This window comes from Cimex lectularius, unplaced genomic scaffold (assembly GCF_000648675.2).
Source record: "Cimex lectularius strain Harlan isolate CLEC.00 unplaced genomic scaffold, Clec_2.1 scaffold407, whole genome shotgun sequence".
NCBI lineage: Eukaryota > Metazoa > Arthropoda > Insecta > Hemiptera > Cimicidae > Cimex > Cimex lectularius.
The window spans coordinates 132,851-157,852 of NW_019392985.1; the positions used below are offsets into that span (position 1 = coordinate 132,851).

The following is a 25,002-nucleotide window of genomic DNA, read 5'->3' on the forward strand; positions in this document are numbered from 1 at the left end:
AAAGTGTAAAAACTCTAAAACTTCAAGCAACAAACGTACAGAAAATTTAACAATTTTTGGAAAAACCTCTAACTTCATTTTATACGTATCAACTACAAGAAGGAAAAATTGTTTTAAAAGGTCTACACTTCCTACACCCACGCGATTAATATTTGAAGAATTAAGCAACAAAGGATAGAACTTCATTAACACTCTACCACGATTTAAACTACCAATGAACATCGTAGACCGATCAGCGGCGAACTCTTCACGTACTAAAACAATTTTGTGTGTGTGTCTGAGAGAGAGAGAGAGAGAGAGAGAGAGAGAGAGAGAGAGAGAGAGAGAGAGAGAGAGAGAGAGAGAGAGAGNGAGGGAGAGAGTGAGAGAGAGAGAGAGAGACAGTGAGAGAGAGAGGGGGAGAGAGAGAGAGGGAGAGGGAGAAAGAGAGAGAGAGGGAGAGGGAGAAAGAGAAAAAGAGAGAGAGTGAGAGAGAGACAGAGACAGAGAGTGAGAGAGAGACAGAGAGAGAGCGAGAAAGACAGTGAGAGAGAGACAGAGAGAGAGAGAGAGAGAGAGAGCGAGAGAGACAGTGAGAGAGAGAGAGAGAGATAGAGAGAGAGAGTAATAAGACCAACGTTAAAAGATAAAATAGTAAAAATATACAGATAGATCAACTGAGGTGTATATTATCAATATAGCCATCGATCAAGAAAAGACTCATCTATTTACGTATTAACATAGTTTTAAGTTACAGTTTATAGATAAAGAAGGGTTCAATTTGTCCTTGTTGAAGAATTAACTGTGGCAAAGACTAACTATACCCGTTAATCGAACCGGCGATCCGGTAATTTCTGCTATTAAGATCCAATGTTAGCGACCCTTTTATTTGGAGCCTCCTTTACTTCCACTGTAGCTCTAAACAGTGCGTCGATAAATTAGCTACCGGCGGGATAAACACGTATTTCCAAAACCGGAGTACAGCAGAGAATATTTGTCTTTTCTTTTTGTACAGTGTTTCGACACTGTCGATGGAAAAGAGGGTTTCATCATTACATATTTCACACAAAAACCTTTAGTTCTAAGAAGAATTTTTGCAATTTGGTATGTAAAACCATGCAAATTAAGTTTTTTATTGCAGGTAAGCCACAGAATATTTTTCAAGTTAAAACGAAATATGTATCTTCAAATTAGTACTTTTATTACTTTTTAAAATTTGTTTTCCAATATCTTTTTCTTTTTCGCCTACTTATAGCTAATAGTGTTACCTAGATAATACAATTTAACACCTTTCTCGAAATGACATTACAGTAGAGGTACTTTGTCATCCGAAGTTTTTATCTGAAAACTATCTGAGCATTCCTTATAAGATAGAAGTTTTGATGTTCTCCTAAAAGAATTTTTTTTTTTAATATTCAAGGTTTTACTATTATTATTTTTAACAACGCCTGAAATATTGTAACATTTTATTTACAGAATTTGTGTATATAACTGATTGTTTAAGGAATAAATGTTTGAAGTGTGTAAATTTTTGTTTAGTGAAATGACAGTCAACCCTTATTAGATGATCCCTTCGGCAAAGAAGAGTGACAAATCCTGCTGGACTGTGTTCTTGTAAACTTCGGACTCGAAAATCTCCGGTTTGAAACCTGATTTCGGATCGGGATGGTCGCCGAACACCTCGACATTGAAAGGCTCCTCTATGTCCGCGAGCGACAAAGCGTACATGGTACAGAGTGTCACAAAACCGAGAAATTTGAGACGGTTCATCTCCAGGTCGATCGCTTCACGTTTCGGGTAGCGGCCGGAGTAATTGTAGAAATGCAGCGTGCGGATCAACGTTTCGAAGTACGCGTCGTAAATCGCTGTGAAATGCTGACGGCGGAATGCCGGAGTCACACTGGTGTACAGCAGGAACGTGAGGTCCCAGGCGAAAGAGTTGTAGTGGCTCAGTTGAAAATCGATGAATCTGAAACATTTAATAAACAATAAAGGAAGTTCCTTCTGTGAAATTAAAAATAAAATGAAATAAAAATGTTGGCATTCATACTAGAAAGGCAAGCTACAAGAAAAAAATACCAAGAATATTATACAAAAATATCAAATATTAACGTAAGGTTTTTATTTGGGGAAAGAAGGGGGTTCTACAGTTTAGGGGCTCGGATCAGAAAGGATCTTCGAAAGTATGGATTGTTTGTTGTGGAAAGAAAAGGTCAATTGGGGATGAGCGGGTGTTATGAGTGTGATGTGAAGAGTTGAATTTGAAGGATTGGGTGATGAAGGAGGACGAGGAGTGTGGATGGACTGGAAAAGGAAGCAACCTAGGAAATACTATGCACGGAGGGAGTGGTAGAGCCAGGCAAGTTGGGAATACAACCCCGAAACACACAATAAAAGGATACCGGACAATCTCGTTTTTGACTACATGTATCATATCTGGGGAACACCATATAGATTTAAAGCTTAGAGAAATGGCAATGATCAGCAACGCCTTACGCAAAGGGAGATATGAGGTTGTCGAATCTGAAATCCCAACGTGCAAAAAATACACCCAGCAGAAGACAGAAGTCGTTTTTCATTTGAAGAAGACACAGTAGTGTACAATCTGGAGAAAAAGCTTGTATGATCGTATCGCCTTCTACGATGTGTACACTGATGGGAGTAAAACAGAAGGAGGTGTAGGATGTGCAGTAGTCGTGTACGGCCTAAATCGAGAAGATCCAGTTACAGAAATCTAAACTTGCTGGATGGTGCAGCAATAATCAGGCCTAGCTGCTTCCATTATGTTGCCATTGCAACGGGCCATGGAAGAAGACCTATCTAGGAAACCGCAAATAAAAACTCTGCGAATTTATTCAGATAGCAAAGTGGCAATTGCACAACTTCGCGATCGTCGAAACCATTTACCAGTTGTTGACAAAATCAAATCCTTGAGCAGAAACCTACAAGAAAAAGGACGGAAATTAAAATTACGTTGGATAAAAGATCACGCTGGTAAAAAAGATAATTAAGAAGCAGATCGATACGCGAAAGAAGCGGCAGTAGATAAATCCCTACCTGTGAAATTCCGGGATGTACCTTAATCATTTCGGAAGCGAAAAAGAAGAGTCACGAATTATCGGATCTGCTATGGTTGGAAGCAGCAACAGGAAACTATGTAAAAATTTTTTGAGAACATCAATGCTCGCCAGGTTAGTCTTCACCTACTCGTACAAACTTACACAGCTCTTACGTGGGCACGGTAAAAATGCTGTACACCTGAAACGCTTCAACCTTAATTAACTCCTTAAATTCACTAATTTCGTGGTCCGCTTAACCAATTAATTAAGGTTTTTAGTTGAGATGAAAAAAAAGATAATGGCACGACTGGGATTCGAACCCACAATCTTCGGCTAGATAGATAGATAGTGGTAGAGCAGCGGCGTATCTAACTGAAGATCGTGGGTTCGAATCCCGCTCGTGCCATTAACTTTTTTTCATCTCAACTAAAAACATTAATTAATTGTAACTTAATTAACTCCTTTGAAAAATGCCAAAAAGGAGGGAATATTCAAAAGATGGGGTTGAGAAGGGAAGTTAGTGCCCGAGTGGATCGAAGTCACGATAGCTCAAATGGTAGAATAGCGGCGTATCAAGCCGAAGGTCATGTGTTCGAATCCCGCTCGTGACACTGACGTTTTATCTCGAATAAAAACCTTAACTAATTGAATGATATTAATTGGTCAAGTGTACCACTAAAACTAGTGAATTTATCTAGAATGACACTTGTTCCTGAAATGTCGCCGCACCCCAAATTTGGGAACGCTTGACTGCGATCTAGATATAGGAGCAAATAAGGGCAAAGTTAATAGAAAAAGTGGACAGTTTCATTAAAAACACTATTAAAAGAATTTCATCAAGATACGATAAACTTTATTAATTCGATGAACTTTGACTTAATGTAATTGTTAAAAATAATAAAAAATATAATAATAAAAATAAAAATATTATTTATTATTAATTAATTGGTAGTAATAGTTAATTATTGTGTTAATGAGTTGATTGATTAATGTATTAATACATTAAGATATTGGTGATACTTAATAAATTATTAATTATTAATTAATAATTAATAATGATTAATTAATAAATGATTAATAGTGATTAATTAATTAAAATTAATAATTATTAATTAATAATTAATAATTAATAAAATTATTATGAATTACTATTAAAATAATCAATATCAACAACGTCAAATATGAATGTAATTTAAATGTGATATTTGTACAAAACTGAATGGACGATGTAATCTTTAAACACCTGTAATGTTAATCGTGGGTAGGTGGAAATATATTCCCTCTCGCAAGAGTTACTTCTGAGAGGGAAATAATAAGAAAATAAAACAACCCCGCCACCTGGGGCCCCCTTGTGGTGCCGAACACGAATCTTCCACAGCAATTCATAATACTCTTCAATCGCCCCCCTCCCTTCGAGAGACTACAGTATGCCACACAGCTGTAATTGAAGAAAAGAAGTGTAAGGAAAGATACAAGGAGTTTGCGGATGGAGAAAGGTAATAGAAGCCAGGACCGACGAAATGGGCTGAGGGAGGCAATACAATGGCGGGAGATTTCGGTAATGTGAGGATGGCAGAAAAGGTTCAAAGGCTACTCCTAGGTTTTTAACCGAGGAGCAGAATGGAATGGGGTACGATTGTTATTCAGCCAGATCGCTTTGTTTAGAATTTTCGTGGGAGGCCGTTAATCCTCATGCACTTAGAAGCAGTTGTTTCTCAAGAAAGTTCTATCGGACATTTACCCTACCTTTTGGTGTAGAAAGTTGCGACAGACGGTGACAAACTACTGCCCAGTGTGCAAACAATCTAGCCACGTTGTTTAGAGCAATAAATAGGCGATGAATATACACGTTTTACTGTTTCAGCCATTTGGTTCTTTCCGGAACTTTCAGTTTGAACCTCAACGTTTTGCTCTGGCAGTCGTGTTTCCACTTCTTGCAATCTTTAATGCTGTGTCAGGGTTACAATCAGGGTCGGACACATTGTTCAGAACAATCATCGCATCTCATCATTATCTGATGTATCTATCAACGATTTTAAGTCATAATAGAAGCTTTTATTAACCGACAAACAGAGCCAATAGTGAAGAAAAAGGTGAAAAAGATAACACGGACATAATAAAAATTGTACAATTCATAAAGCATGTATTCTATTGCGTACAAACATTGTATGTTTCCATTGCGACAATTTGAAAAATGTCCTATTCTCTTACCTTCAAGTATACAAATGAACCCAGCTTATACTCTCTAATACCTGCTGGAGTTAAAACTTGACAAGCATCGTTGTTTACACTAAGCCCCATCCTACCAAAGGGATGAGTGTGTAATATCACCGACTGTTTCTTTCCTTCATCTCTGGAACTATAAGTTCAAATTGCGTAATTTCCATCTGCTTCAGAATGCACGACAAACAATTTTGAACTGTCTAGTCAATGTTTCACTCCTAAAGAGCGAAAATTACCATTCCACCTATTGTTTAAGCGACTGATAGCATTTCACATTTTCCACAGTTTTTTAATTTACGCCTACACTAAGGAGCAGTAAAAGTAGTGTTGTGATTTCTTCATGAGTTTCGTGGAGGTGCAAACTGGGACAGACGCGGATGAGACAGGTTTTTTCTTTTGACAGGTGTGTGGCAATCGGCAAACAACAAATAAAAAAACTATCGAAAAAAAATGCATTAATCAAACTAAACAATGGAAAACTAGTTGATCTAACGTGACGTCAGTATATTTTCAAAACTTCATCAAAATCTAATATTAAGCTAAATTTATAAACCATGATAACGAACAATACTATTCAAAGCAAAATCCCGTATTTATAGGCTCGCAAAAATGTCGTAAATAAGCTTGACTTAGTTGTTTCTAATTACCCAACGGTAAAAAATATACGGGGTGATTGAAAATGCACACCTACAGAAAGAGAAAAAATAAAACCATTTTCACATTTTCTCAATAACATCCTGTAGATAATTAATATGGAAAGTTGGAATCTCTTACTTTGCATCGGCAGATCAACAAATAAGAAAAACGTAAGATGGTTTTCAATTGATCGCCAACTTTTTAGTGCCTGTCACCGCCAAACAATTATCTTCGTGTGGTACATGATCTGACATCGCGGGAACCATTTCTTCTGTAAGTTGAAAAGTAAGTATACACCGAAGTTATTCAGAAATCGTGAGATGTGGTCTGGTGTGATGTAGGTTTCAGAAAAACATTTTCGTTTATTGTGCCATCGTTGCGATCTTTATTGTTGAGATCATCTTCTGGGCCTGGGATTTACAAACATTGCTTAAATTTAACAAATACATACAGAGCGGGCGAAACATTTTCAACAAAAATGACTTTCTATACCGACTTCCTTCCACACCCCTTCCAAATCCAACACATATAAACATAAAACAGCAATATCTCACTGGCACCTTCAACATGACACGCAAGAATAGCACACTTACGCAAAAACAAACACTTTAAGTGAGTAGAAATACTTTGATTTAACATAAAAAATATTTTTTGCATTGTATAAATTCACTTTTTTTAACTTCCTACGTGTATTTGTTAAATGTAAACAATGTTTGTAAAACCCAGGCCCTGAAGAAGATATCAATAAAGATCGAAATGTTGGCACGATAAAGAAAATGTTTTTCCGAAACCTGCGTCACACCAGACCGCATTTCACGATTTCCGAATAATCATCGACTAACGTTCACTAATCACCACAAATTTTCAAAATTCAACTACAGTTAAATAACATTTTTATAGTCTTGAAATAAATATACACCACAATTTATTTCAAATCAAGACCAGTATCCTTGAACTGACTCCAATTGTCAAACGTACAGCGGTTAAAGCATAAAAGTATTTTTGATAAAACCCTATCAAATGATCCATTTTAGATAATAATAACTTAAAATTAAACAATATAATTATTTTAAATTAATTATATTTTTATAAGTTTTTGTTACGTAGGTGCATTTTATTTCGAGAGTAGGGTTGCTAAACTATTTTTTTTAAATCAATTATTATATTATAACAATTCCAGAGCGTTACAAGCAAATCTTTATGAATATACTTAAAATGATGATCATTTGTCGCTGAGAATCCACAATCCGATTACATGACATTTGAAAAATGGCAAAAAGGAGAGAAAATTCAAAAGGTGTGGTTGAGATGGGAAGTTAGTGTCCGAGTGGATAGAGGTCACGATAGCTCAAGTGGTAGAGCGGCGGCGTATCTACCCGAAGATCGTGGGTTCGAATCCCCCTCGTGACATTGACTTTTTTATCTCAACTAAAAAACCTTAATAAATTGTAATCAATTAATTGGTCGAGCGGACCATGAAATTAGTGAATTTAATGAATAAAAATGAAGTATACTTCACAAAAGCGCTCCGTGGCCATTTCATTTGTCGCCGAGAATCCAATCCGATTGCATGGCATTTGAAAAATATTTGTGTTCGAGTACATCGAGGTCACGATGGCTCAAGTGGTGGAGCAGCGGCGTATCTAGCCGAAGATCGTGGGTTCGAATCCCGCTCGGGCCATTAATTTTTTTTCATCTCAACTAAAAGCCTTAATTGAAAGATCGAAACGTTGGCACGATAAAGGAAAATGTTTTTCTGAAACCTACATCACTCCAGGCCGCATCTCACGATTTCTGAATAATTATCGACTAACGGTCACTAATCACCACACATTTATACACCGAAGATTTAGTTTCCAGAAATACAGCAAGACCAGTGAAACCTAACTCTATTTATTTTTCAACTTTTAAAAGAAGATAGCTTGGAGTGCTGAAGCCTCAACCCCACCAACTGAAGAAGACTTTAGTATATTCTACTCGTAGAATAGCCCATATTTAAGTCCTTTTATGTTCACTTTTTATTTTATTCTTGAGTACTAATTGAGTAGTAATCACACATTTTTTGGGAGTTCTCAAAAGGTGAAGGCCCCAACCTACATTTGTCAAACTTAAAACTCATTGTTGTTGGAATTGCTCACAAAAAACTTAATTTTCTTAAGAACTAACGACAAACACAAGCTGCATACACCGATATCCACGCTTAGCTAAGTAAAGCTACAGTATCCCTCCCAAATATCTTCTTCGACCGAAGTATCATCAGATCTAAAACATGCGAGTTCCCTATTATATTACAATTTCTGGTTTGTGGGGGGGGGGTCGAAAAAACAACAACTAAGCCGTGAGTTTTAATTACTTGTAATACTCTGAGAGTTGGTTAACTAAATTGCCAAAGGCTCTTATAAATAATTACTTGCAATATCATTGTCTCCCCTGTTTTCTGCAGTTTTAAATAATTCATCAAAAATAACGGTCCAAATAAACAGGACAAAGTAAAAGTTTTCTACAGAAAGCCGTTAAAACGATAATGGAATGTAAGTAATAAGTAGAACAATCGAGAAGGGCAGATATGAGAAAGATTAATCTCGAGCCTGCTACAGTCTGTTGATTGATTGTTTTTAAACACAGCGATGACAGGCGGACCCAAGACAATTATTGATATTTAGTCTTGCAGTGATTGTACACACTGAAGGAGAGATTTTTAGATAAAATCATAACATTCAATAACATTACTTAAATATTTATCATATAAATTTTTGAAGAAACTGTATACTAGGTTTTTTAATATTTGGCATTATCATTACACAATTTGCTTTATAATTTTTAAACAATGTGGAGTAAATCACCATTCCATTTGATTGTCATTAAAATCCACTCTGTGTCCCACGGATATGTATGAGGGGGAGAAAGGATCAGGGCGGTTTGTTTAATCACCTGCATCGGTGGCGGTACAAGTTTTAATTTATACAGTCATGTTTAATTAATTAGATTGCTTGTAGTTAATTGTCGTACCGTGTTTATGACCGAATGAACGGATTTTCACGTCCATAATCAACTGTCATTCTAACCATGTTCCCTTGTTCTGTCGTTTGTAATAAATAACCTTATGTTTTTATTTTATTTAAAGGGCAAGGCAACAGGAAAAATGATCAATTCTTACCAAACTTTCCTATGAAAGGAGAGTATTGACCGGAATTAAATCTTTTCAAAGCGACGTCTAAAAGGAGCGGAACAGCAAGCCGAGAATCTTAAATAGAGACGACGACTCGATAGCAGCCCAAGACAAAATTTTTGAAGACATCGAGATTCAACAATAATAGGGTATTCACGATATTTGTAAGATGTTAACTCGTGTTAACTCGAATAGAGAAATGTCCAGTAAGACCGTGAACGCCTTACTTCATACCTTTGCATGTTAAACGTTAATGTTTCTGCAATGCTGAGAGTGGCGATTGGTAGAGCCAAAAATAAAGGTATAACACTCTTTTCAGGCTTGTTGTTGTTTGTTTTGGTTTTCGTTTGTGTTAAACTGTAAGATGCCAGAAGTTAGTGAAAAAGGAAAATTAATCAACTCTTTCATTCAAAATGCTATCTATGCACTCGAAAAGTACTAACAAATGACACACTTCAAATAGTGCCGATATCCCTAACTTGTATCCAAATGTCTAACAGTCTACAACTTTATAGGAACGGGATGTATCTATTATGAATGAAGGAGAGGTCTGAAATTAACAAAAAAAGTATTGGTCTGAATTAATTAATGCGTATTTAAGAATATAAATAGGTGTAAACAAAAAACAGCTGTTTAATTCATGACTGCCATGTTGGTTACCTACGCCCTAACGGCTAGCAATGTGAGTACATTTTACACCTAACATCTAACATTGCCCCGGCTTGTTAGATCGAACAAGGTGAACTAGCCGATTATTACAAGTCTACGTCATCATTTTTCTCGACCTAACAGGACCTAACAGAGTTAACACGGTTAACACAAAAATCGTGAATACCCCTAATATCAGTATTATGCTACCCAAGAAGAGGGTTTTGAACTAAAATTGGAGAAATGTAGCATTGTCTAAAACTCTGTAAAACAAAGTGGACCCTTCCGTATTACTCGACGAATTTCTAACACTAGGGGTATTCGCGACCTTTGTGTTAACTCTGTTAGGTCCTGTTACATCGAGAAAAATGAAGACATAGTCTTGTAAGCGGCTAGTTAACATTGCTCGATCTAACAGGCCAAGGCCAATTAGGTCGAAAAAGTAGTAACAATGCTATCTGTTAGGGCGTTGGCAATCAACACTATAAAGTTGTAGACTGTTAGACGTTAGGATACAAGTCAGGAATGTCGACACTAATTGAAGAGTGTTATTTGTTAAAAATTTTCGAGCGCGTAGATAGCATTTTCATGAAAGATCTGATTAATTTTCCTTTTTTATTAATTTCTAGCACTTCTTACAATTTAAGACCAAAGAAAACGAAAACAAACAACAACAAGATTTCAAAGACTGTTATAGCTTTACCTTTGGTTCTACCAATCGCCACACTCAGCATTGCGGATAAATTAACGTTTAACAGGTTAAGAAAAGAAGGGGGCGTTCACGGTCTTACTGGACATTTCTCTTCGAAGAACTTCTATTCGAGTTAACACGAGTTAGCATCTTACAAACATCGTAAATACCCCTACTATCGATTAAATAGATTGGAGAAAAAGTAGAAAGAAACGAATTCCATGTTATTCCTGGCAACTAATTCCTACTACTACATTCTTCTAGTAGTAAGAAAGTAGTAGTAAAAGAAAGCAGTATTAAAGGAATTAGTAGTAAAAGAAGTATTAGTAAAAAAAAATTAAAAGAACATACTTCACGCTGATTGGCATGTTTTTGTAGTCGTCATACTTGAAGAGAATATTACAAAGCCACAGGTCGCCATGATTGATAACGTTGTTCGACTCGTTATCTATAGTTGCCAACGCTATCAGCCGCTTTTCCACACTTTCCGACACTTTTCTCACCCTTTCCGCTATATGAGCCCTGGTAAATAAATAACAACGGGATTGTAGTATTATATTGATTGAAAAAAATAAACTTTTTTACCATTCGGGGCCCCATGTGTTTCTCATGCCTTTATACAGCCCGATGACACCACCTTCCATGAACGCCTCGACTGATTTGGGGTCGAAGACGAGCTGATACGGGCCAAACGAGCTTTTATCGACGATATTGTCGTAAACGACGACTTTCGACAGGGCGTGAAACCTGGCCAGGCCTCTTGTCGCCAGGATGCAATGTTCGAAATCGAGAAAGTCAGTTCTCTTAGGCACCCTATAATTTAACTCCTGCAAAAAAAAAAATTCTTGTTTATAAAGAACATTACAACTAACGAACTAAGTGCAAATGTATAAAAACATTCATAGTGGTAATACACCAATAGTCAATCCATAATGGTCAAAATAGAACAATTGATTACTTTTAGTAATAAAAACTTTACAGTTTAATGAGGGCATGACTATTTCCAGTCTCAGCGGTTAGGATAAAGATAAAAAGCGAAAATCTGCGGATCGGTGAAACCTTTTTATAAACACGAACTTACCGTCAAATCTTGTAGGATGATTGTGTCATAAGGTCTGTAGCCTATGAGGTCGCACCATAACTTGTCTTTTTTGTCGTTGTGGGCCGACATGACGTCCTCTATGTTTCTGAATACGTATTCGTAAACCTAAAAAAAAAAAAAATGTATATTAGGTACAAATATGCGACGACCTTTACCTACCTTGATTTCTTTCTGGAGAAGGAAATACGAAGAAATGAAATGCTTGCTGACAGCGGACTTAGGGAGTACTTTGACAATGTATCTTCGAGTTTCAACTTTTCCAGACCCGAGGACCAACTTGACCTTCCACCTTTCAAGAGTGCTCGTGAAGTTGTCGCCAGCTGGTATGGCAGGTTCCGTTTCATAGTCGATTATGCGATATATCGTTCTATCGGTTTCAAACCGTTTCATAACCGATTCGATCCATTCTTTATCAATCCTTTTCGACTTTTCGTTGGGAAATTTGGGCGGCAGCGGTTCGTGTACGTGCCCATGTGAGCTGCCATGGGACTTTTCCCGATCTGCGAACAACAATTCCTCCATAAGATTGAATCATCCGAAAATTAAAATCTATTGTTGAAAAGAAGATTGAAGGTAATTGAATTTGTTTTAGCGCTCACATAAATTTTATCCACAGAAAGTGCTCATGGTATATTTGTAATTCGAAGATTAACGTTATGAAATACATTAAAGTCAATCTTCTCCTACCGATTAATCTTCAAAGATAATTGGTACAAATCATTCAGCTGAACATAAGGATTCAATAATATCAAAGCTGTAAATGAACACATCTACTCCATTCGTAACTCAAGAAATAACCAAGTAAAATCTGCGTCAGGATTTATTTTGAGACCAAAAGCCCTGGGCTTATGGTTGAGGGAAATGTAATGACCAAAACAGATAGAATCGTTAACCGGTTAGTTGTCACATTAGACGACGGGTTTACATAGTGTGTTTGAAACGTTCTTTCTTCCTAGGGTAAAAGATGCACCCTAAGCAAAAGACAAACGTCAGATATTCATGTCAAGTGGTTTTTCAGAAGATTATTCCACTAAAAATAAACCCCGACATCCTACAAAATGTATTTGCAACTTTAAATATTTGACATATGGGGCCTCATTTTATTTGAGATCATCAGTCGACTGTATCCTACGAAGATCGTCAAGGTTCTTGGAATGAAATCGGTAGGAAAGTAGTTGTGCGTGAATATAAGGGTGGAATTCGACGTAGAACGTTTTGTGATTTGATCTAGAAATTTATTTTATAAAGGAAATAATTAGGTCGATAAGGATGGTGCAGTTCTAAACATATAACAGGACGTTGACAATATACATAATGATTTGTTATTGCCAAAGAGAGATTTTGCGGAGATTAGAAAGTGTGGTTGAAACCATAGTTCTATGTTTTAAGTCAATATAGGTTAGAGTGTTAAGTATAATTTGCATACTTTGTTGTCCAGGGCTTCCAGGAGTATTTTAAGTAATTGGTATCGTCCGTTAATTTCCGTCCTTTTAAGTGGTGTATTAGAATTCAAGATCAGTCGTTTGTCTAGGTACAGCCAAAAGTAAAGAATAACTTTTTGGTAGGATGGTGAAGGTTAGAAATTATGAATGATGGAGTGAGTGCGATGTTCAATCCTTTTTTAAAAAAGTTCTACTCACAGTAAGCAAAGTGTGAATAAGCTTACTGATAGTAGGAACTATCTTTTTAAAAAAAGAATTGGTGAAGGTTATGCTTTTCGTTTAATTCGCTGTTTATTGGTACATTGTTCAAGGGAATAGACGCGTGTCGGGGGAGGGTCCGTGAGCTGAAACGAGTTCGGATTTGGAGTATAAAAAGGCAGTTATATTAATATAGTGGTGTCAGAATGAGCAGGCATATTAGCAATATATACAGGGTGTATTAATTAGAACTCGCTTTGTAAAAAAATAATTACACTTGTTTGACCGGTTGAATGAAAAATGCTGTATGGGATCGAAGTTTAAACAATAATCATCACAGAGCGTATTAGGTAGGGTGTGTTACTGAAAGATAATATTATTAATTAATATTAATATTATTTTACAAAGCGAGTTCTAATTGATTTATTTCTAGCCCCCCTTCAAATTTACATTAGCTCACGTTTTCGAACATTCAATAGTTATTTTTCAACTCTACTAGAACGTTATTTAAAAACCTGGATATAACAACGTAAAGTATATTAGATAAAAAAGTTTTTGTGAAATTTGACAAGTTGTAGGTATTTTTTGTAACCTCAGTAGAACGTGTAATCTTGACCAAAATTTTAAATTTTGTAATTTTGACATGTTCCAACTAATATTGGCTAACATTTTAAATCATTCAGATTATTGCAAATAGAAGTATATTACAGAAAATTTAGCATTCTTTCAAATGGTGTAATTGGATTTGTTGTATTTTCAACATTTTGGAAGTTGTAAGCGTTTTTATGTGGTAAGGTAGAGAAAAGTTGAAAAAACCTAAATTGACGAATATCTTCAAAATAGAGAACTTTACGAAAATTTTCTCCTGGACATTTTTTGCTCCAAACGGAGAGTAGAATCAATTCCCTGAGTTTCGTCAGAAGGAACTGGGACACCCTGTATATAGTGAGTTCTGTATTGGACCGATGATGCAACCTTGAGATACGCCCCGTATAAAGGAGCGTGAGAAGTTCCGACCCTTAGTCTAATGTACTAGCCTTAAAAACACGAGTATGAGCAAGTGTGAAAAATTTAGGATTTCAGTGCAAACCCATGCGGAAGGGTCGATCGAAAGCCTGTGCGACATCAAGGAAGACTTCCAGCATACATTCTTTTTAACTAAGGGTACGGTGTTACGATGGCATTGTTCGACAGTGACGTTTTATCTAAATTGATACATGGGGGGGGGGGTTTATTAGAAGAATTGAGGTTGCGAAGTATTTGGTTACGAGCCGTTTTTCTAGTGAATTACATATAATTGGTAGTAACCTGACGATAGGGATACGAAAGGAAGAGTAGTGGTTTGTTACATTTTATGTACGCTGGTTTTGTACTTCTGCGTTTCGTTTCCTTGCGATGTGGTGGGTTTAGGTTTATCCTTATTGCACCTTTGACATAAAACTACCACTGAAGATGCCAAAACGTATCTGATTGAAGAAATTATCAAGGATTCAAAATTCCGAAAGAATACAGTCGTTTCCGACCACGGTCTACCAATCCCAGCTGTTGTTAGCTTCTCGCTAACTATAAAGATGAATCCAATTCCAAAACATCCAGAATAGAGAAAATAAAAATTCATCAGAACCGTCTAAACTAATATTACACGTGTGATTTGGACAGAATTCATCTGTAATCATTGTCCAGTTCGTTAATAACAAACATTCACTCATGACGATTAAAAAGCAAAATTAATAAAGATGATATAAATACCACTTTTTCCAATATTTTTATCTTCATAAAACGTTTTATGCGCAGGAGTGTAATAAAACAGCTGACTATTATTTTCTAACTACAAACTAGTATTTTCAAAATGTTTACTTTTATTACTTTTATTTGATAATCATAAATAATACTAGAATCAGTGTAAAATGCAGATTAAATTTCCTAAATGTAACAATTTTGTTTTAACGACTAATCGATAATTAATATTGTATGTTTATGTACATTACAACAATTCAGTTTTTGAAACATTTCGTTTGTTTTCACTGGAAACTTTATAAAAGTCATATACGTTTCGAAGGGTATACCCTTAAAGAATGTTTTTTAGCATTTAAAGATGATTCGGTAAATAGGATATAGGACCTTATTTAAGATATGTAAACTTACTATCGCGCCTATTCCTTATAGAATAAGACGAGTGTTTTTCAGCCATTGGAGCTACGTTGTTGCGATTCCTGCAGAACGATTACTTCTTCTAGATCAGAGTTTCTTACATAATGTGTTTAGAGTGTAGATGAACTATTGTTTCGTGCACTTGACATCCAGTGTGTGATATTGTGTTGAATTTAAAATGTGAACCTTCTCTGTGGTTTACCAGGTTTTTTATAACCGTGATTTTCTATGCGAAATAATTTCCCTATCCAAAGATTTATTCGATTTTTTAAAAGTAGAATTAAAAGTTGTTTTACCGATTTTTTTAAAATCATAACAGAGGTGTACTCCATTCTTTCCAAAAAGTGGCTAAAAATGTCACCTTTCATGCTTTTAACATAAAACCAATACGTGACTCCATATTTTAAGAATGCAAATAAACCCAGTAATTTACAGTAGAAAGTAGTTTCCTTCAAGCGAATAAATTGCTGGAATTTAAATAAACCTAAGGTCAATTTGATGGTTGGACGTTTTGGATCACTCTGAGGTTTCGGTGTCTCATCATTCCATCGTTGTGTCTGAAAGTATGATCTTGGTCAACTATTGAGCATGAGGAGAAGTTGAACGAGTCGGACAAACCAAATTGATTGAAAACTACTAAATTACTAATTATTTTAGATAATGGACGAGAAAACTAACTTTATTAACCATTCAGTTAGATCAAGGAAAAGGGTGTTCCGCAAGGGTATCATCTCGAAACGGTTTTGTTTCCCCTATTTGTTAATGATGTCTATCTTGCTCTCCGTTCTGCTCAATTTTTATTATTTGCTGACGATCTGAAAATCTATTCGAAAATTACTTCTCCTTCTGATTGCTTTCAATTACAAAATTCTAACAATAATGTGCTCGTCTGGTGCTCTAATAACAAACTTGCTCTAAATGTCTCCAAATGCTAAACAATTACATTCTCACATAAGAAACAACCTTTTCTTTATCAAATTCACTTGAGCAATTAATACATTTCAATTAATTAAGGTTTTTAGTTGTGGTCGCTTGCCCTTTTCTTTATTGCTACACTCTCCATGATTCTCTTTTAACGCGAGTTGAGGTCGTAAAGGATCTTTGGGTACTTTTTGATCAAAAGCTCAAGTTTAAAGAACATATTTAGGGGCATCGGTGGCCGCATCGGTTTAGGCGTTGACACGGCGCTCATCACTGTAAGGTAAATAAATATCCCGGGTTCGAATCCAGCGGCCCTGCATTCGAACCAGAAATACTTACAAATGGGCATTTTTTCAAAAGCACCGGCACCCCGAGGGTTAATATCTGTTGTTGCGAACCCTCGTAAAAAAGAACATATTTCTTCAAGAAAAAATAGATCTATGAAGATGCTACGTTTCATCACCCGGAACACCTATGAATTTAAAAATCCTCCATTGTTATGGTTTGTCCATCTTGATAAAGTTTTTGTACAACCCCTACTAGAATGCGGTTCACCTGTTTGGAACTCATACCATCTAAGTTATCAAAAATTTCTTCACTCTGTACAAAACAAATTTTTTAAAAAATTTTCATACAAACAATCTTCCTCCGAAGTCCGCCTAACCTGGAATCCGCTCTAAATTTAAACTTTTCGAACTGGCACTAAGTCATTTGTCAAACTGACCCCCCCATTATATTCGATAAGAAGTCACATTTCGCAAATTTGAGAGACAATAAATTTAGAAGGGGGAGATCGGTGGCCGCAACATCTTGGCGTTGATTCGGCGCTCAGCACTGTAAGGTAAAGGTCCCAGGTTCGAATCCAGCGGCCCTGCATTCGAACCCGACATACTAACAAATGGGCTTTTTTCAAAAACACCGGCACCCCGAGGGTTGATATTTACTTACCTTGGCAGTTTTATTTTATTTTTATTGTAAATTGCATTTAAATACATTAGAAATTATTGTATTTTTCCTTAAAGAAAATTTACTTATGGGATTTTGAAAAATAACAAAATAAAAGGTTCTAATTCAATAATTTTGTGTTTTTGGAAACAATAATTTTTTTAAACAATTAATACCGCGTATAATGTCCTTCCTATGTTAGCTAAAACCTCTGTGCATACGTACAGTTAAGCATACTGTTAATAAGGTTATCACTAATTTAATAAGAAATTTCACTCCATAGATGTTGCAACGCTGCACTCAGTTGTTCCATGTCAACTGGCTGCGGATTGTGATCGAAAAGACTTCTCTGCAACGCATCCCTAGTGTGGTCAATAGGATTGAGGTCTGGGACAAAATTTCCAGGTTTTCTAAACATCGATGAACATCTCTGCCTTTATGAGGTCTGGCATTGTCACCCGAAATCGAAAATACTTGGCAATGCGATCCCTGGTTTGAGGGATATATTCCTCGATAATTTCTTGGACAAAACAGAATGTGGTGAGGTTGTCTTCAACAATATGGAGTCCAGTTCGTCCTCCAGTCTAAATCCCAGCCCAGATCATTATACCGCCATACTGCCTCCTCCAAACTGCACTGAAGGGAGCACGAGCTGGGGGTTATTGTAACTCTTTGAATACACGTTACATTATTTTAGTAAAATCCGGTCGGAATTTAATTTAATTTTTTATTCATTTACTAGAGCAATCGATTTATTATTTAAAAAGAATTATTTATTAAAAATTATCATTTATCTTTACCATTATATTACCATGTATATATGACCTTATTGTTTAGTGTGTGTGTGTGTGTGTTTTATTTTTATTGTTTTGTAATTGTAAAATGTCTTTTTATATTGGATTTCGATCCGTAAATAAATAATTAAATTAAAAAAATTATGATTGTTCTGTCTAGGACTACAGATAAACCGATGTTGAATATGCCCTGATAAACCGAGATTACTATTCTTCGTAATTTGGGGGCATAGTTCGTTTGCCAAGTGAGTACCTCCTTAAAGTCCAAACGGGGACTCCCTTGTTCAAATTACGACAGGGGATTTAATTCCGATTCGATATGATAGCGTGTACTCTTCTCTTTGGCGAATTGTTAACGCAAAGTGGCTCTCTACGAGAGTAAAATTGCAAGAAGCGTGTTATCTGGCCAACGAACCTAATTGAGCTTCTTTGCCGGCTGAGCAATCAAACATCAACTTCAACGATTTATATCACAAAGATATAATCTATCCACGTGGAGGAGTTATAATATTCTTTTCTTCTCCTTTTTTTTTACACAAGACTTCTTTTATCCTTTCAACCGAAAACTTTATATTTGGACCACTTTGTTTTACGATATTTTCTAATAATTTGTCAAAAAATTAACGACTATATGATTTAATAACAGTAATAATATACAAACTGACAATAAACAAGTTGTTAAGCCAAAATACACGATGAAAAAAATATTCACAAATATAGTCACAAATTTGTCAAACAATGTTTAAATAATTTTATGTGAGTATGCATTATGTATTGCAAAATACTATATTCAAAACAAACTTTTACTTTTATCAATAAATTATTCGGAGTCTGCAGGGTCCAGTCAGAAGTTACTACCATCCAGTCCTTTTCACATCGTACGTTTATTATTTTCATAGTTCCTGCGACGGTCTTTTAAAGCCCGGAACAAACTTACCCGATGCAACGTCATGCGACGATACCCGATGCTACCCGACGCCTTGCCACATTTTGGTAGGGTGTGCACAGCTATGCGACGTCAAGCGCACACCACATAGTCACACAGCGAGTAACACAAATCAGTATCACAATCGCAACTCCTCTTTTTTTCTTAATACATTATTTTGAGCAAAACCATGTAATAAATCGTTAGTTTAATTTTAAATTCATTATATCAAAAAATGTGGTTTGACCAATTTTTTACCAAACCATTAAAATTATTATTTTTTTAATAGAATCTAATGAATTTTTGATCTATGTTAATTTGGTTTATATTAAAATAAGTATGTTGTAATTAATTTACTCACAACAATACATGTAGTTTGAATAAAAATGAGTGTCCGGTTCTTTTGTTTACGACTGAACTCGATGCTACTTGACGAAAATGTGGACAGTGGGGTTCGCAGAGCGTAGCGTGTGGTAGTGTTGCATAGCAGATGTCCACGGGGGTAATACAACCTTATGTTAAATGGACTTTATTGTTCCTGGTACTTTGGTGTTCCCGGCTTAACGAACTTTTCGCAAGCCTCTGTTCTGAAAACTTTGATCCGAAAACCTATTGTTCATTGTATGATGAATTTTAAGTTTCACCATTGTAAGCGGACGATGGCGCGGCGGCCGAATTATTTCTCGATATTCGCTTGTTTTTCTCTAAGCGACAAGAGATGAGTCGGCGTAAGCGCGTCGCTACTTATTCTTGTGTAGGGGAAGGTAAGGTTCCAGAATTCAATAAACCAGAGAGCGTATTCAGTAACATTTATTGTACACAAGTCCTTCTCTTAACAGTACTCTAATTGCTAATTAATTAATCTACAAGTCAGACACAACTCTAAATCTGGGATGAGTCTATCAACAAAGGGACTTACCCCAAACGATGCTCTCCACGATCAGTGTTCACAGTATCTCTTTTCCCGACCTCTGACTTGGCTCGATTGGTCGCAACGGCTGGTCCTCGCTGGCTCTGGCTGAGTCCCCTTGTTGAATCCCAGACGGAGTGTGGCTGCTTCTCTCCCGGTCCTTGGTCTTGACTGCCTGGGGTGAGTCTCGGCTGGGTCTTTGACTTGGGTGAGTCTTGCATCTTGACTGACTTTTGATTTTCCAGTCATCCCTTTTATACCGGGTCTCTCCCGGAGTAGGGTTGGATAGGAATCTCAAAAGTCGGGGGAGTTCTCACGCCGCGGCTGGGCCGGCAAAGACGGCGGTCTAGCACAGGGTTGACGTATTCCCAATTTACGATGTCCCCCGTTCTTACCTCACTGTCTACCTCACCTGGGTAACCATTTCCAAGCTGTAAAGATTTAAAAACTGTAAACATTGCTTGAGTTTCGCCTATCAAAGAATTAACATAGGGGACGGGAAGCTCATAATCTGTTGTATCCTCCCCCTTTGTTCAATATTTTGTTAAACACGCCATACACATCGGTATTGTCATTACAAGTATTAACATTGTAGAGATGTGTGGTCTATTAATATTTTTAAAAATTTTCATGACTAATTATTTCACCGTTTGTAACAGAAAAATAAAATGTTTACCATTTAAACGATAATTTTCTATTTTTCAGATAATTGACGTTTGATAAATTAGGTAAATGTGTACTTAATTACAGCTCATTAATAAGATAGATCATCATTTCTACAATCGATTAACCTATTTGTCAGTATTTACAGAACGATGAAAATCTTACTGATACTTTAGATATGACCTTTGACAACTCGTAAAAGTTTACCTTATAAATAATTTTGTATTTTAGGTTTTATATTAGATCAAAAGCGTTCGTTCCATTGGTGTAATCAAATATATACGATTAACGTTTTATGAGATTCGGGGGGCATTTTGAGAAGTTGTGAAACGCTGAAGTGACTTGAAATGTGGAATATCTCGGATATAATTGAAAATCAGACATTACACAATGGATCACATTCTGAAGTATAAAGCGGGGAACACACTTATGCAACGCTATGCGACGATACCAGACGCCTTGTCTTGTATTGGTAAAGTGTGCACATCTATGTGACGTCAAGCGCACGCCACGTTCAGAACACAGCGTGTATCACAAATCAGTATCACAATCGCAAGGAATCTTTTGTTTTTAATTGTTTTTTGTGCATTGTTTTGAGCAAAACCATGTAATAAATTGTTAAATTTAATTATTTTTAATAATGTTATTCAGGTGTTTTGATACATTTTCTGCCTAACCATCATAATTAAATAATTTTTATAAAAACTCATGATTTTTTGATCTCGTTTAATTTGGTTAACAATAAAAACATTATAATTAATATAACGACAAAATTTCATATATATGTTTGAAATAAACTACAAAAAATATGAATGTCCTGTTTTGATGCTACTCGACGAAAATGTTATGAGCAAAACACAGTTTTGTATGGGGGTAATGGTTACCGAACAATCAGGTTATGTTGTACGGATTCTTGATTTTGGGAGTTGGTTGAGGGATGAATAGGGAAGACATGTGGAAAACGAACAAGCTTGGTTATCTTTAACTTCCAAATAAATGTAGGTACCAAAAAGAATGGGAACGAGAGGGAAACACCTCTTTTAAGAATGGCACCATCTGGTACACAGATGGATCTACATCAGTATCTTCCAAGCTGAGATTCACGCAATCGAAAGATGTCAGATAGCCAAGCAGCCATCAAAGCACTAAGCTCAAATATCATTAGTTCAAGGATGGTGCTGAACTGCAAAACCAAATTAAACATATTACTTACGCAGAACAAGGTCAGCTTCTGCTGGGTCCCAGGACACATAGAAGTAGAAGGGCTTCGAGAAAGCGGACACCCTTGCAAGGCAAGGAGCTCGTACACCGCTGACAGGACCAGAACCCTTTTGTGGAACAGGAACCTACACTATTAATGAGTATCTCAGAAATGTGCCAAAAGAAGCAGGAACAAACGGCGAATCCTAATAGGATTCTTAACAGGACATTACAAGCTAAATGGACACTTAAAGAAGATTGGAATAAACAAAGATGGACATGCAGATTCTGCAAAGAGGCAGAGGAGACACCAACACATCTACTAAGTGCTACACTTGCCCGCAGGAGGAAGTGTTTTGGGATGTACACTGTGGCCACAGAAGAGCTAACCACTGAAACCGGGCCTATTAATCAAGATCTTGATGAAATTGGACTCACCGATGTGCTTTAGGCAGAGAACACATCTACATATGCATCTATACCTTCTTCTCAAAAAGATTAATTTGGTTGCGGTTGAAAACCGAACATTTTGATATTTATAATTTTTTAACTTAGGAAAGTGACAAGAGTACTAAATAAACGTTCAATTCAAATATTCTTTATTTTCAAACTTACAGTATACCTACGTTGGTAAAATGCATAAGGTCAGTTTTCATCATTTCTACATAAAACGGGTTGTTGAATATCGAAAGATTGTAGCCTTTTTTCGCATCTGTGTGGCCATTACTGACTTTACTAAAATCAAAGGCGTTCGATTGTGGTGGCGCAATCATTATCGGCAAGTGGGCGCATAATAGATAAAGCGCATACGGTTTCAGTCTTTCCATCTCCGTTACGACATCGTTCAAGCTTGGTATCTGATCCGCAGGAATTTCGTATCTGATAAGGTTTGATACCAGAGACTCGTGGTAAGCTTCTAGTATTTTCATATAATAATTTCGTCGGATTTCTGGCCGTACCGAGGTGTACACTAAGTACGTCAAGTCGAATGCGAACGTGTTGTAGTGGGGCATTTGGAAATCAACAAACCTGCGCATAGAGATTAATCTTCAAATTAGATAATTTTATTAAGTTTATATATTGTTTTTATATGTTATGTTACATGTTTTCTGTAATCAGTGTTTTAGAAGTGCTGTTTTTTCAAGCAAACGATACTCACTTCAGGCCGACTGGGTTTTTCCTACTGTCGTATTTGAATAAAATGTTGTTCATCCAGCAATCGCCGTGATTGATGACGTTCAATCTCGATTCATCAATTTCATTAAACCGCAGCATAGTTTCGACGATTTTGCTAAGAGCTGTAGACAAACGTTTAGCCATAGAAGACCTGATGAAAGAGTAACATGAGAATATTTGGACCAAACGTAAAAGATTATGTCTAGTTTTTCAAACTGGATTTATTTTAATGCAACTGAAAATTCGATCTTCTAGATACTATTGTAAGAATGACGAGTAAAACGAGTATAACATTCCTACCAATTCATGAAAATAACAAGCTTAAAGAAAGTATTTTTTCTTTGTCCATTGTAACGTCAACCCATAGGTGCCTTAAAACAATATGTTAATATGTAACGAGTTTATCTATGAAATTCTGGGTATATCTAACCCACTAAAATAATGGGACCGTTAACAAATGACCAATGTCGATTATGAAAAAGTGTAGAGAAACGACAAAATATAACAACAGCTATAAACAGGCAGTATCTGGCAGAACCGCTCTTGAGCCATGAAGATCTTGATACCACATTCGCGATAAAAATTTTACTTCATAAAAGAAACACAAATCTTCCAGGAAATTCTTTAACAGAGACACAATTGACGAAAGGTAATGGGTAAAAAGAGGAATAACTAAATAATTAAACTACTCCAAATGTGAACGGAATTTAAACGGAATTAATTAGAATTATATCATTTTGTGATTACAGTGATATACCAAGTCTGGTTTAGTTTTTGAAATCTCATTTGTATCGCATAGTGATTACCGTAAAATAACTGTATAAGGAGCAAACCTTACCATTCTGCTCCCCAATCGGTTGCTACTACTTCGCACATTGTTTCTGAAGGACCGACGAAGACTAGTTTGAGAGAACGTTCATCTCTGTATAAAATGTGCGGACGCATCACATCTTGAGACGCGAGCCCTTTCATCAGAAGTGCTTTGGACACCGCGTGAAACTTTCCCACGGACCTTATTGCCATGAGGGTGTGATCCATGTCCATCATCTTTATCCTGTCGATCACGGAGTAGTTTTGCACCTACAAAAATTCCTTTCTAAAGAGACGCCTTCTAAATCAAAACTTTATATATTTACTCTAAGATCCTCAAGAATTAGTAAGTCGTAGCACCGGTGCCCAATCATCTCGCACCACAGCATCTCTTCTGTGTCATTGTAATCTTCCATAATTGACTCCATTTGACGTAACGTTTGAGTATACATCTACACACATAAGTTCAATGAACTTTTTATTCTTTTGTGAATTTTTTCACATCCTTCTACAATATTTAGCAGCAAGCTCAAAGCAGTAATGGATTATAATCTTCTACTTACGTTTATTTCTGACTTGAAGAAGGAATATTCCTCGATTAATTTTCGTTGGATTGCAATATTTGGCATGTTCTTACAGATGACGGACTTCGTGGATTTTTTACCCGATCCCAGTACAACGTCGAGCTTGGTCCGGACTATATCGCCCCAATAGTTGTCGCCTTTTTTCACGGCCGGTTCGCATTTCATCGTCATGACACGAGCAACACTTTTCTCCTTTTCGTGCTTCTTCACAATCGTTTCGATCCACTCTAACTCCATTTTTCTCCTATGACTCAATTGATTCGGACGGTAACCGTGCACAGTTGAAAATGAAAACAGTTAAGTGAATATATAACTTTCTTATCTTATCTAGAGCGTTGTGTAGTTGTGATAGTAGTATAACACACACACACAAAATTTCATTATGATAGAAGGGATAATTTTTAATATTGTTAGGAATTAGGTAGTTTATATTTGTTAACTGTGTAACTCATTAGAAATAGTTTTTCTGTTCTGATGAAGTATTTATATTCTATGAAAACGACGAGGAAACTAAGTGTTTCAAATTCACTTTATCTTGGAAATATTGTATATAAATTTAAAATTAAGGCTGATATCAATCACATAAAACCATTATGCTTAAACAATATTTATTTAATATTTCAATATCAAATATTGTTCTTAATATTTCAAAAATTACATATTACAATCACATAATTAACTAAGTAATTACATGCCTAATTATAAAAAAATTCAAGAAGAATAATTAAAAAACAATTTATTCTGGGACAGGAGTGTCCCCTTAATAATACATAGGT

The 25,002-nt window shown here is 36.1% G+C and overlaps 1 protein-coding gene across 1 annotated transcript; it reads right to left on the minus strand.

Moving 5' to 3' along the window:
- Nucleotides 1-1,524: 1,524 nt before the first annotated feature.
- LOC106671013 lies at nt 1,525-24,525 on the minus strand. The gene is made up of 13 exons (XM_014401749.2): nt 24,206-24,525; nt 23,969-24,094; nt 23,671-23,912; nt 22,816-22,983; nt 22,271-22,685; nt 20,189-20,320; nt 19,803-20,023; nt 15,293-15,360; nt 11,667-12,007; nt 11,487-11,612; nt 10,991-11,232; nt 10,757-10,927; nt 1,525-1,948 (listed from the first exon to the last, which is right to left on the minus strand). The coding sequence occupies exons 1-13, from the start codon at nt 24,461-24,463 to the stop codon at nt 1,540-1,542; spliced, it is 2,919 nt and encodes a 972-aa protein (XP_014257235.2). The 5' UTR covers nt 24,464-24,525; the 3' UTR covers nt 1,525-1,539.
- Between the last annotated feature and the right edge of the window lie 477 nt (nt 24,526-25,002).